At 40.9% G+C, this 14534-nt stretch overlaps 1 protein-coding gene across 7 annotated transcripts in view; it reads right to left on the minus strand.

Annotated features, from left to right (window-relative positions):
• Positions 1–10614: 10614 nt before the first annotated feature.
• Positions 10615–14534, minus strand: part of LOC129749200 (mitochondrial carrier protein Rim2-like) — a 44009-nt gene continuing 40089 nt past the window's right edge. Inside the window, exons 5-7 of one of the 7 annotated variants that reach the window (XR_008737956.1) lie at positions 14159–14486; positions 13829–14096; positions 13094–13230 (exon numbers count right to left, since the gene is read on the minus strand). Coding sequence is in view for 1 of the 7 variants with exons in the window: in XM_055744126.1 (XP_055600101.1) it covers positions 12806–12932; positions 13010–13230 (348 nt within the window). In the remaining 6 variants the exon portion in view is untranslated. Of the gene's footprint in view, positions 12933–13009; positions 13231–13476; positions 13576–13818; positions 14487–14534 lie in introns of those variants that run through there. The other 6 variants (XR_008737955.1, XR_008737954.1, XR_008737953.1 and 3 more) reach the window with 6 other exon arrangements.

Consider the following 14534-nt stretch of genomic DNA (forward strand, 5'->3'; position numbering starts at 1 on the left):
TAGTGGAGAACTCCAAATTCACGCAGGTTATTTACCCATGTATAGGATTTGTATCAGAAGCGAACAAGGAAGCTGCTGCTGTAAGCAGAAATTAAAACAAAATAGTTTTCCTGTTGACTTCATGCAGAATTGGGGAATTTTGAATGGTCGTACTTTTACCCCACATCGTTCGAACTTTTGCCCCAGAGGTGGGGTAAGAGTACGTTTCGATAGCAGTTAGGCATTTTCACTACTGCTATCAAATGCGTCGATCAATTATCTTCGTAATTTTATAGAAGAGAGCTAAAAGTCTAAAGAATCAAATGCTGTTCTTGGTTTTTTGGAAAACAACCGGCAAAATTTTCTAAAAATAGGGTGGCACTAAGGTCGTACTTTTACCCCACCATACTCTAAGCGACGAACTCGGAATTTTTTTTTCTTCCGAATTCTCAAAAGTTGATCGATTTGGCCTACGCATTACCGAGCATTCGATAGTTTTTACCGATATTTTGGCACTTAGTTCGGATGAACTTTGTGAGTTCTTACCCTATTCTCGTATCGTGGGTGAGAATCGTCGCATTCGGGTGATTTCAGGTGACAATTGTCGGTACCATTTCAGGTGTTGACGAGATAGAAATGAAATGAAAAATTACTGTAAAGCGGAGTTGTTAGTTGTTGAAATTCAATCAAAGTCGGATTGCTGAAAAGACGCCACAAAGATTGGAAGCAAACACGAGCCAGGGCCGGTTCTTGGGTCTTGGTCGTTTTCTCGCAGAAAGCCAAAATAAGATTTTCGCTCCGTTCCAGCGAATTCAGAACCACGTCGATTTCTTCCACCGAATGGTCGGCACACTCATTGAAAAATCTCCTTCGAAGGCTTGTCCTCGCTGATTTCCACCAAAGCTTTTTGAAAAACTTCCAGAGCTGGGCCTGATCCTCCTGAAAACATAAGTTTAACAGTTCGGGGTTCATCAAGACACTCAACTGGGAATGAACATCTGTCACTTGCTCTCACCTCACTTACACCGACTGTCGGAATCAGGTGACAAGAGTTGAGTGACTCGACAGTCGTCACGTCGCGCGCGGCCTAGAATAAGGACGTTTGGTAAATTTTACTGAATGCTCGGTATTTTCTTTTAATTTGATAAATATTCGCAACTTGCCGTACGATCGATAAATTCGGTAATTTTTACCGAATAACCGGTTGTTTTTACCTAGCTAATGCAAAAAAATTTGTCTATATTGATTTCACAATAATATTTAATCACATCGATTTCTTAAAAAAAGACTCATGGTTTAAAAACTGGTTAATAACATTCCTCTTTAAGATGAAAGCTAACCGAAATTACATTACATGCTTCTAAAATTTAGAATCTACAGGGTCCGGCAATTGAACTGCTACATTACTTCAACAGTAATTATTTCGTTGCACACGAAACAGTACTGAACGACCCCTCGTCGCTTTGTTTACATTAAGTCTTAGCTATCATTGGATGTAAGTGTTACTTTTGTAATCAGGTGTTATCCGGGTGTTAATGGATCTCGAACAGTATTCGTAAAATACCCCCGACAAACCAAGCAGCGAATTCTTCAGAGAATATTTAATTTTTGGGTCCAATTCACAGCAGCAAAAAGTTTACCCGATACAGAAAGTGTTGAAACAGATTAAGAACTTCATTAGCAATACAATAAATCAGAATACTTTCCTGTTGAAACTGTGAGTCAAACCATTCCTACGATAGAACTTCGGAAGTGCGATGATCCGTAATACAAAAAAAGATAAAATGTCATCTATAGATTTCAACCGGAACCAGAAAATAAACTCCATACATATTCCGAGCTTAATATCGAAGAAAATAGAAGAAAAAATGCCAGGCCATCACCCTACCACTAGACACAAAAACAACTACTGCTAAATTTCAACTATCAAAACGATATAAAAAGATGCCAAATTTCACATACCAATAATAGTCCTTAAACGAACAAGTATACTCATGATAACTACAGTTCACAATAATTCTTGTCACCTATCACTGCGAAACTGTACACGACTAACATCAAACCGGACATCGGACACATAAATAAGAAACACAAAACAGACTTTGAACAAAATCCAGGCAGCCCCCACATACTAACTTTCCTCATGTGAACACGATAGAGTATCATATCAGCAAACCCAGAAAATAAAAACCAGAAGAATAGCAATAAACAGAGATCTTTAAAACCTTACTCGTAGTTTTGTTTCCTGAAATCCGAAATTCAAACGAGTCCTTCCCTGTCATCAATATCAGACTTAAAACAAACCAACGGATGACGTTTTAATTCAGGTGATACCTCCTACTAAAAATAAGAATAAGAATCAGACTAATTAGAATACTCAGTAAGCGACGAACTCGGATTTTTTTTTCAACCGAATTCTCAAAAGTTTATCGATTTGTCCTTCGCATGAGAATATTCAGTAAGCGACGAACTCGGAATTTTTTTTTCTTCCGAATTCTCAAAAGTTGATCGATTTGGCCTACGCATTACCGAGCATTCGATAGTTTTTACCGATATTTTGGCACTTAGTTCGGATGAACTTTGTGAGTTCTTACCCTATTCTCGTATCGTGGGTGAGAATCGTCGCATTCGGGTGATTTCAGGTGACAATTGTCGGTACCATTTCAGGTGTTGACGAGATAGAAATGAAATGAAAAATTACTGTAAAGCGGAGTTGTTAGTTGTTGAAATTCAATCAAAGTCGGATTGCTGAAAAGACGCCACAAAGATTGGAAGCAAACACGAGCCAGGGCCGGTTCTTGGGTCTTGGTCGTTTTCTCGCAGAAAGCCAAAATAAGATTTTCGCTCCGTTCCAGCGAATTCAGAACCACGTCGATTTCTTCCACCGAATGGTCGGCACACTCATTGAAAAATCTCCTTCGAAGGCTTGTCCTCGCTGATTTCCACCAAAGCTTTTTGAAAAACTTCCAGAGCTGGGCCTGATCCTCCTGAAAACATAAGTTTAACAGTTCGGGGTTCATCAAGACACTCAACTGGGAATGAACATCTGTCACTTGCTCTCACCTCACTTACACCGACTGTCGGAATCAGGTGACAAGAGTTGAGTGACTCGACAGTCGTCACGTCGCGCGCGGCCTAGAATAAGGACGTTTGGTAAATTTTACTGAATGCTCGGTATTTTCTTTTAATTTGATAAATATTCGCAACTTGCCGTACGATCGATAAATTCGGTAATTTTTACCGAATAACCGGTTGTTTTTACCTAGCTAATGCAAAAAAATTTGTCTATATTGATTTCACAATAATATTTAATCACATCGATTTCTTAAAAAAAGACTCATGGTTTAAAAACTGGTTAATAACATTCCTCTTTAAGATGAAAGCTAACCGAAATTACATTACATGCTTCTAAAATTTAGAATCTACAGGGTCCGGCAATTGAACTGCTACATTACTTCAACAGTAATTATTTCGTTGCACACGAAACAGTACTGAACGACCCCTCGTCGCTTTGTTTACATTAAGTCTTAGCTATCATTGGATGTAAGTGTTACTTTTGTAATCAGGTGTTATCCGGGTGTTAATGGATCTCGAACAGTATTCGTAAAATACCCCCGACAAACCAAGCAGCGAATTCTTCAGAGAATATTTAATTTTTGGGTCCAATTCACAGCAGCAAAAAGTTTACCCGATACAGAAAGTGTTGAAACAGATTAAGAACTTCATTAGCAATACAATAAATCAGAATACTTTCCTGTTGAAACTGTGAGTCAAACCATTCCTACGATAGAACTTCGGAAGTGCGATGATCCGTAATACAAAAAAAGATAAAATGTCATCTATAGATTTCAACCGGAACCAGAAAATAAACTCCATACATATTCCGAGCTTAATATCGAAGAAAATAGAAGAAAAAATGCCAGGCCATCACCCTACCACTAGACACAAAAACAACTACTGCTAAATTTCAACTATCAAAACGATATAAAAAGATGCCAAATTTCACATACCAATAATAGTCCTTAAACGAACAAGTATACTCATGATAACTACAGTTCACAATAATTCTTGTCACCTATCACTGCGAAACTGTACACGACTAACATCAAACCGGACATCGGACACATAAATAAGAAACACAAAACAGACTTTGAACAAAATCCAGGCAGCCCCCACATACTAACTTTCCTCATGTGAACACGATAGAGTATCATATCAGCAAACCCAGAAAATAAAAACCAGAAGAATAGCAATAAACAGAGATCTTTAAAACCTTACTCGTAGTTTTGTTTCCTGAAATCCGAAATTCAAACGAGTCCTTCCCTGTCATCAATATCAGACTTAAAACAAACCAACGGATGACGTTTTAATTCAGGTGATACCTCCTACTAAAAATAAGAATAAGAATCAGACTAATTAGAATACTCAGTAAGCGACGAACTCGGATTTTTTTTTCAACCGAATTCTCAAAAGTTTATCGATTTGTCCTTCGCATGAGAATATTCAGTAAGCGACGAACTCGGAATTTTTTTTTCTTCCGAATTCTCAAAAGTTGATCGATTTGGCCTACGCATTACCGAGCATTCGATAGTTTTTACCGATATTTTGGCACTTAGTTCGGATGAACTTTGTGAGTTCTTACCCTATTCTCGTATCGTGGGTGAGAATCGTCGCATTCGGGTGATTTCAGGTGACAATTGTCGGTACCATTTCAGGTGTTGACGAGATAGAAATGAAATGAAAAATTACTGTAAAGCGGAGTTGTTAGTTGTTGAAATTCAATCAAAGTCGGATTGCTGAAAAGACGCCACAAAGATTGGAAGCAAACACGAGCCAGGGCCGGTTCTTGGGTCTTGGTCGTTTTCTCGCAGAAAGCCAAAATAAGATTTTCGCTCCGTTCCAGCGAATTCAGAACCACGTCGATTTCTTCCACCGAATGGTCGGCACACTCATTGAAAAATCTCCTTCGAAGGCTTGTCCTCGCTGATTTCCACCAAAGCTTTTTGAAAAACTTCCAGAGCTGGGCCTGATCCTCCTGAAAACATAAGTTTAACAGTTCGGGGTTCATCAAGACACTCAACTGGGAATGAACATCTGTCACTTGCTCTCACCTCACTTACACCGACTGTCGGAATCAGGTGACAAGAGTTGAGTGACTCGACAGTCGTCACGTCGCGCGCGGCCTAGAATAAGGACGTTTGGTAAATTTTACTGAATGCTCGGTATTTTCTTTTAATTTGATAAATATTCGCAACTTGCCGTACGATCGATAAATTCGGTAATTTTTACCGAATAACCGGTTGTTTTTACCTAGCTAATGCAAAAAAATTTGTCTATATTGATTTCACAATAATATTTAATCACATCGATTTCTTAAAAAAAGACTCATGGTTTAAAAACTGGTTAATAACATTCCTCTTTAAGATGAAAGCTAACCGAAATTACATTACATGCTTCTAAAATTTAGAATCTACAGGGTCCGGCAATTGAACTGCTACATTACTTCAACAGTAATTATTTCGTTGCACACGAAACAGTACTGAACGACCCCTCGTCGCTTTGTTTACATTAAGTCTTAGCTATCATTGGATGTAAGTGTTACTTTTGTAATCAGGTGTTATCCGGGTGTTAATGGATCTCGAACAGAAACGTAGCACTGTGGTTGCCTTGTTCCTAGCTGGCAAACGGCAGAAGGACATAGTTCGTCAGCTGTCCGATATAAGTGTGTGCAGAAGTTTTGTATACCGTACAGTTAAAAGATACCTGGAGACCAGAAGTGCCAAAAAACGGTATGATGGGGGTCGCCGACCTACTGTGGTGACACCTGCCATGGCGAAGATCGTCAAGAAGCGCCTTAAGAGAAATCCTCGTTGTAGTGCCACTAAATTGACAGAGGATCTCAACATATCGGACCGAAGTCTCCGTCGGATCCTGAAAAATAAACTTCAGACCAAGCCCTACAAGATCCAAAAGGTTCAAGACCTTACGGTGAAGCAGAAACAAGAACTGGTTAAAAAGAGCGAAGGCGCTGCTGAAGAGGGCCGCGGAAGTAAAGTTGAAGAATATCGTGTTTATCATACAGCAGTTCGTGAATAAGCAGAACGTCAGAGTTTGGTTACCAGACAGATCACGAATCCATGCCGACTTGCTGACGGCCACCCGGCGACAGAAACCAGCATCGGTGATGGTTTGAGCCGGAATCACCCGTGATGGCCGGACTCCGCTGGTTTTTTGTCTTGGAAGGAGTGAAGATCAACCCAAATACATATCGGGAACTAGTTCTACAGACTGTCGTCGAACCGTGGGGACGTCGACATTTTGGTTCCAAAGATTGGGTTTTCCAACAGGACTCGACGCCGGCTCACAAAGCGAAGAAAACCCAACTTTCTATTGCGCAACATTTTCCAGGGTTCATTTCGAGCCCCGAGTGGCCAGCGAGTTCGCCTGACCTTAACCCTATGGACTTCGCTGTTTGAAGTATGTTGGAGGCCGAAGTCTTGTTGAGATTTGTCCAATCGAAGCAATCGATGGGACAAATAACAACATACACATAATAAATAAACAATCTAATATGTAACCAGAGGGATAGTTTTCCTATAAATAGGATGTTAGGATAGAAAATAAAGTATTCCAGTTTCTACCCTCAAGTAGTAAAGTGTCTCCTTTCCACTGCCCAAAGTGTATGGGCCCAGCACTAGTGGAAAGGAGGAGGAGTGGAATCAAAAGTGGATAGTCATCCAGCCAGGAAGCCGATGGAAGGACAACGAGCAGAAGCCAAGGAAAGTCATCGAGCCGGGAACCGTGGAAGGTTGTAGGACCACGAGTCATCTGGAAGGTCGTCGGACCGGGACGCCAGGTGTAGGTCGACAAGCCAGGAAAAACGGTGGTCGTTGGACAGGTGCCAAGGGAGGTCGTTGGGGCGAATCCATTGCGGGCAGACCGGAATCCATAGGAAGGTCGGCGAGCCGGAAGCCAGAGGAAGGTCGTCGTGCCATTGGTGAGGCATCGAGCCAATAGGAGAGCGTCGGGCCGGAGCCACTGGGTGGTCGTCGGACCGGTGCCATGGAAGGTCGTAAGGCTGGGACCACGAATGCGGTCGTCAGGCCAGAGCCACTGGTAGGTCGTCGTACCGAAAGCCATGGAAGGTTGGTGGGCCGGTATCATGGAACGTCGTCAAGTCAGGAACCAGGTGGTGGTCGTTGGACCAGGAGTCACTGGATGACTTACGAGCGGGGTACCACGGAAGGTCGTCAAGCCGGTGCCATGGAAGGTAGTCGGACCGGAAAGCCAAGTGGAGGTCGTCGGGCTGGAACCACTGGGAGGCGCAGGCCTCAGGAAAGGCGTCGAGGCGAAGGAGAAAGTGTCGAGCCACAGGGAGAGCGCTGAGACCAGAGCCATGGAAGGTCGTCGGGCCAGAGCCATTGGGAGGTCGTCGTGCCAGATCCCGGTGGAGGTCATCGAACTGGAGCCATGGATTGTCATCGAGTTGCAACAGGGGCGAGAGCGTGTTCCGGTGCGTGCATTGAAGAGAAGTAGCCCCATTTTCAGGAGGAGCCGCCGGAGGCAGTTAGAAGACTGCGAATGTGTATGTTGAGGAGGAGTGTTGAGATTTGTCCAATCGAAGCAATCGATGGGACAAATAACAACATACACATAATAAATAAACAATCTAATATGTAACCAGAGGGATGGTTTTCCTATAAATAGGATGTTAGGATAGAAAATAAAATATTCCAGTTTCTACCACCAAGTAGTAAAGTATCTCCTTTCCACTGCCCAAGTGCTGCACAACAAGTCTGCTCTAAGAAACATGAAGGTGTGGAGGTCCTGAAGCGACACCTCGTGGCAGCCTGGGATAAAATACCACAAGAACACCAGCGAGCCTCATACGATGCGTTCCTCGACCGTCTGCGGCGGGTGGTTTAAATCAAGGGCGATGAGAAGTCTTAAGCAAAGCTGATGCTTCCAGAAAAATACGTTGAAGTTTGCTCGGCGTTTATTTTTAAAGAGACTTCAGTAAACAAATAGGCGAAATGTCACGACAAGATTGGAATTTTCGACCTGTCATTCCAATCGAGAGAAAGACTTGGAAAACTGAAAAATTTGGAATCGCGAAAGCGAAAGTATTGTTATCATTTCAATTAAAATTTTTGCTCCAGTTTTTTTATTGGTTTCTACGGCTTATGTTAACGAATAAGACGAACAAATCAAGTAATACAATAGTTATCAACTTTGTCTGTTAATCCAATAGAACAGTGACGAGAAGTTTTATCACTGTTAATCTTGGGGCAACACTGCAGCTTGGTCGAGCCTGGGAGAAAAACTGGGCAACCAACCGGACCGAGCCAAGCTGAGAGAGGTGAAAAACCTCTCCTGAAAACAAGACAGAGAACTGACCTAACCCGGTTACGGATCGGTCACACCATGCAGACTTACTCAGACTTACTAACCCCATCGACGGGGGGCTAAGATAAGGTGCGTAGAATGTTCCACCTTCGGGGAGTATCTGAGTATAGCGGTTCCCAACGATCGAAGCTGTGGGGATAAGACTATTCCCTTCTTCGCAGTGGAAAGCGTTGGGAAAGGGTTATTCCACGATCGGGGAATACCCACGGGTGGCTCTCGACGCCAGGTGAGCCATTCGAGTCGGTGTAGGATGACGTCTTCATCGGGAATCATCCAAGTAGTTGCGTTTAGTCCCGCGCGTGTGTCGAACCTCGAATCCTGGGGATAAGAGGTCGTCAGACCTCGAGTGTTTAGGAAGAAAGTTTCATGTGGTCAACCCCGAGTCTTAACGGTAAAAAGTCGGACTTCGAGTCGCAAGAGTAGAGATCAGGCCTTTAACGCGTTCGTCGCCATGGGACCCATATTCGTGTGACGGGTGTATTTCCTGGGAGGCCCCGTCACATCATGACACTCTCTTACTCAAGTTATCCGCTCAGTTTAGCCACACGTTGCAAATTATGAAGTTCATCTCTCCCCCCTTTACTTTCTCACTCCGACAATTTCTTTGGGCCCGGCTAGTGAAACTACCAAAATGAGCGTGGCGACGAACGTGTTAATCAACAAGAGAGGTATAAGTGTTTTCTTCGAGTAAAGAGAGGTCAGGTCCAGAGATGCCAATGTGCCTGATTTTTCAGGCATTGCCTGATTTTTCGAGGCTCTGCCTGACAACCTGATAAGCCATTGATTTTCCCTGATTTTTGAAAATATGCCTGATTTTGCCTGATTTTTGCGAATGTCATGAAAAATGGGTAGTAAAGAACTGGAGTAGGTACCACAGCTGAAGTGAAAAAGTGAAAAAGTGGCTGAATCAAAGCAATCGAAAGATTCCCGTTAATTCTTATTGAAAAAGAGAATTGAAGGGATTGCTTTGATGCAGCAGAATTATTCAACTAAGTAGGCTCACAACACATATTGGAGTGAAAATGTGGAGCGATGACCAAGAAAAAAGGTCTTCACTATGAGCGAAATTTCCGTTACTTTTACGTAGCCTGATTTTGCCTGATTTTTATTTCGCAAGTTCCCTGATTTTTGAAAATTTGATTTTTGAAATTTTTGACAACCCTGGTCAGGTCAGATCTCGAGTCGCTAGATGGGAGATCGGGCCTCTTGAGTCGTGCAGAGGACATACCTCAACTTCGAGGCAATGCGAGGAAGGGTCGGATCTCGAGTCGTAAGAAGAGAAATCAGGTCTCGAGTCGCGAAGAAGAGTCGTTTTTGGGGGAAGTTCGAGTCATTGCAAAGATATCTCGGTTCTCAAGTCGTTAGATGAGAGTTCATGAATGTTGCCTTAGTCTATGAGCATTGCCTTGAAGCGGACAATCATCGGTATATTGGTGAGTTGGGGTTGTTTACATGTCCACTTCTCGGTCTTATAGTTCATTCTATCTTCTCAGTTATGAAAACGTGCTCATAGGATATAGCTGTTAATAAACAGCTTATTCGTGTTTCTAAAATTGGAGGCAGGCTATAAGGAGAGTTAAGTTTTAAAATACGACAGAAATTTATACTTCTTTGGTAATATAGTCATTCAACGCCGTCAGCAGAAATAAAGGAACTTGTTTGGAGGCAGTATTAGCTTGTTTTTTCGTGTATTTTTATTGTTCCCCGGTTATTGAAGATGCAGACAAGATAAACCTACTACACATTCAAGTTTTAGATTCTGACTGACGAGCGCCTATCCATCTGTTTCTTCGATTATATAAAATTTCAAATTCTTGATTTAATTGAACAAACGATGTCAGTCGAACAGACCAATACTGCGATTTGTTTAAATTTGTTTAACTTTTAAATTTACTTATTCTTTGCTGTCAGGATTAAGACATACGGTTTTTTTTTTCTAGATTCAATTTGTAAAATATCGCATGTGTGCGACTGTGCCATAACGTATGGCGCTCTTTAGATATGAATTGAAAAAGTTAAGAAAATGCAGTCATTAAATTGAAGCAAATCTACCATAACCAAATTTATTCTTCGGCGAGATCTTTTGTTTGAAAATTCTACAAAATATTAAATATTTTCTCATTTTACCGGAAGTCTATTTGTCAGCTCATTGAAGAGGTTACGTCGAGTAGAATTCTTACAGGTATTTGAAAGTTAATTATGTTTCTTTTTTTTTAACAAAACACCAAATTATTACGTTATTACGGTTTTATTCAATATCGTTTTCAAAAATAAACAATGTTTAATACATTTTCCCATTAATATCATTATAAATGTTATCAAATGAAACAAGTGTTCATTTTTGCTTTAGATTTTCGTGCAAGCGTTGTGTATATATCTCTATGTATATCATTAAATTTGGGTTATATTCTGTTCTGTTTTACTTTGCTGAATCATAGTACGATAAGGTTTTTTACATTGGATACAACTATTTTGTTAAAATGTGAATGTTACCAGATCTGTTTCGCATCGTCTTTCTCTTTTCGATTTAATCCAGAATCCACCTTTTGTTAATCACTCAATTCGCCTATTTTTTAAACACCTAACTTCAAAATATGCCAATACAAAACAGACGACACACTTCTCGTGCTCAGGCATTAGAACCACATGTTTTTGGTTTAACATTTGTTACAAGTGTTCCTCCTGTTCGGATCGTTAACATTGTCGTTTTGTTAGCATTCCGCATTGCTGATTTTTAAGATCCTAAGCTGTAACAACAACGTATTGGAAATGTGAAAAATAAAACTTGGCACATTTCAATTGGTTCTCTTTTGAGTTTTTTTTTTGCACATTTTTTATTCGTTGTACTTTGTCTGTATACTGTTAAAATTGTTTGCGCTTATATGTGCTTGTTTTTTTTAAGATTATTAGTGTAATTGAGCGATAAAGTGGAAAGCGGAAACAAAAGCTTCATCTGTTGTTTTCAGATGTTGATTGCAATGGACTACATCTGGCAACGGTTCTAAACTTGTTGCAATCCAATTTCACAATATAGTGACACTGTACGCCTATTTGAGTACAGCCGAAAAAAGTATACCACTACTATGTTTCTAAATATTACTATAATATAAATCACAGCATCTAAAAGTCTTCTAGTCGGCAAAAACTTGTCGAGTAAGATGATGGTTCTATTTTTTTCAAATAATTATTTCCAATTTAGTTTTCTGAAGGTGTGATATGATCATGACACATAGGCTAATGGTTTCCTCATAAGAAGCTCTAGATAAATGCTAGTACTTTTCGTGAACTCTTTTGAATAGATTGGTAATTTTTGCACGACTTGACTTTGACTAAATAGAGCCCTAGAAAGGCCATTAATTTCTATATTTAGTTATCCAATTTTTATCTGAAGCAGCACCGGTATTCATCAATTGAAACCAGAAAATAAAATATAATATACTATTTACACAAGAAGGAACTCAATTCATGTTCCGTGGATCAAAATACATAATATGAATTCAAAACATTTTTTAAAGTATTTTTTATGGGTGAACTGAAATAAAGAATCCTGACCAAAAAAAGTGAGATAAATTGCTTATCCGAAGCCTTACTCATCCAAATAAAATAAATTCCACGACAGTTAGCTCTGCATTATTAAGCTTCCCTTTTACAATGGAAGATATTTAGTTGTGCTGTATGAAGATTTCATTCGGCTTTGGTTGCTAACCCTATCACTTTTGTATCTACGATTACATTTGTACTAGGAAACCTTACAAATCAGTTCAAAGGGTTTCTAAGTTCAATGAAAAAATTAATATAATTTTATCAACCTTTCTTATATCTCACCCGAAACAATTGTTGATTTTTTTTTGTAAATTAAAAAAAGTATGCAGAAAAAACAATATTCTTCCGTAGAACCGAAATAAAATCCAACCGAGAAAGGGACTGAAACAAAACAGCTTTAAAACAAAATAAAACCCGATCAGTCTCTTACAGTCATTCTAGGTTTGTAATTTTTATAAAGGAAAAATTATAATCGCACTGAATATTATCCTTTAATGCCAAATGGTTCGCTTTATGATAATCGTGCTAGCTTTCCTATAACGATTTGTTCGTTTTCAGTATAGTGTAAACCTCGGTTGTGTATAAATATTTGTAACAATTTTCATATAAACAACACTAAAATTAAAACAAAAAAGTACTCCACAATCGCACAGCTCGTTCTCTGGTTCTTTCTCTCTTTAGTAAGCTAGATCCCTTAGAGATCTATGAAAAAATCACATATACAATGTACATTGAAAGCAGATTCCAGTCCTTCCTGAATCGGCTCCCTGATATCATCACACTTGCTGTCGCTACCGTTGGTTCGGTCGCGGATAAGCATCGCGGTCAGCGCCGGAAAACAGCGTCCGCTTCCGGCTCCGCCATACTGCTCCTGGTCTCAGTTGCCGACAACTAGATTTTCCGGATTCTCAATATGATGGGTGAGCACATACACCACTGCTTCATAGGTGGCCATCATGATAGCAGTGTTCGGTATCTGCCGGACCAGCTGCGTTCCGAGACCGCTAAAAAGAAGAAACGATGCGTTACGTGACGGATTTGAAAATGTTAATGAGTTTGTTCTTGAAAGAGCTAGACTCACCGATACAATCCAGCCCTGCCTTCCTCCTTCCAAACGGTGAAGATGGTCTGCCAGAAACTGCGATACTTGTTGCCTTCCTCGCGCAGCCTCGTGCGGGCCACTTCATGTGGGTAAGCCACGATCGATGCGATGGTCTTCGAAGTGGCTCCAGCCGCCATGAATTCCATGAAATCTCGGGAAGTCTTGTCGTCACTGGGGCTGTGCGCTTGGCGAAGTTCATTCTATTTGTGTTAAGGGGGTTGAGAGAACCACACGGTACACGATTAGTATGGTTCGACTGGTCCTAGCACGCGCACTCCTTTTGCGGACTGTGCCATGCAAGATGCACGCTGCCAATGCCAAGAGGAAGAACGATCGAAGCATTTTTCCGCTTGGCATTCATTGATTTTCTTTGATGTTTCGAGAAAACGAACACAAATGATAGATGATTGGTTTTAAAATAAATAAGATACGTATAAAACTCATACTGTAGCTTCCGTTTTTTCGGATTACTCTCCCTACAAACAGATGATGAAGGGCGAGGGGCGAACGATGACAGTTTCGTGTGAAATTGCGATTGTCTGAGACTAAAAAATATGAAAAAATACACATACGAGAAATTTAGGCGATACAGATGGGGCATGTGCCGTTGCGAATGGGGTTAGCTTAAGATAGTACTGTAACAATGTTAAGGAGTTGATCTTTTTTCTTCGTTGTATCGTACAATGAATTTAGTTGAACTTACATCGATTAGCTTAGTTACTTGTATATCAAAAGAAGAAGAAAAAAGATCAACCCCTGAGCTAGCAAGTACATCTCATCCAGGTTACCTTGTCTCACCTAGAGGAGTTACCTGGCCCAAGCGCGCGAGCAACATGCTTATTTCTTTTCTCAGTTCCCAAGGGGTGTGCGTATTGTTTATCCCGCCAGACCAGACACACGACACATGACAGCGAATGACGATTCGAAATGGACTCGCAAACAGGACAGACCCACAAGACGATGGTCGAACGCACACAATGGACGGCTTTTTTCCAGATTCGGGTCCCTCTCTTTTCAGCTCCTTCGATCTCCCACGAGATACCGGGGGCAACATGCACATGAGAACCTACAAAACTATGACTGTGTATACGAGAATTTAGGGTTGAGCAAATTACCGTCGGCTCTTACGACTGATTCCTTCACTAAGATATGGCCAATCGCACCGCATCTCAGTTAGGGATCGCTAGCGGGCGCCCTGGGGCTCGGGCGCTCGGCTCACCAATTTCATTAAGCAATTGAAAAACAGTTCCACGGCTCATATGGCTCGTTCAGAATTTGCTTTTCCGGAAATTCATGTTATCATCTCGAACGCTTTTGGGGCGCTCTTCATGAAAGATGGTCTTTTTTTAAAAGGTGGTGATGGTTCAGCCGGTGTGATATCAGTGGACAACACACAGACGAGCACACACACGTTCAATGCATATGTTAGGATTAGCAAAGAAGCGAACACATAAAACTATGGGAAGAAAAGATGTCGGTTAAACAATGCCAGCATGCCCAGAGG

Source organism: Uranotaenia lowii, chromosome 2, assembly GCF_029784155.1.
Source record: "Uranotaenia lowii strain MFRU-FL chromosome 2, ASM2978415v1, whole genome shotgun sequence".
Taxonomy (NCBI): domain Eukaryota; kingdom Metazoa; phylum Arthropoda; class Insecta; order Diptera; family Culicidae; genus Uranotaenia; species Uranotaenia lowii.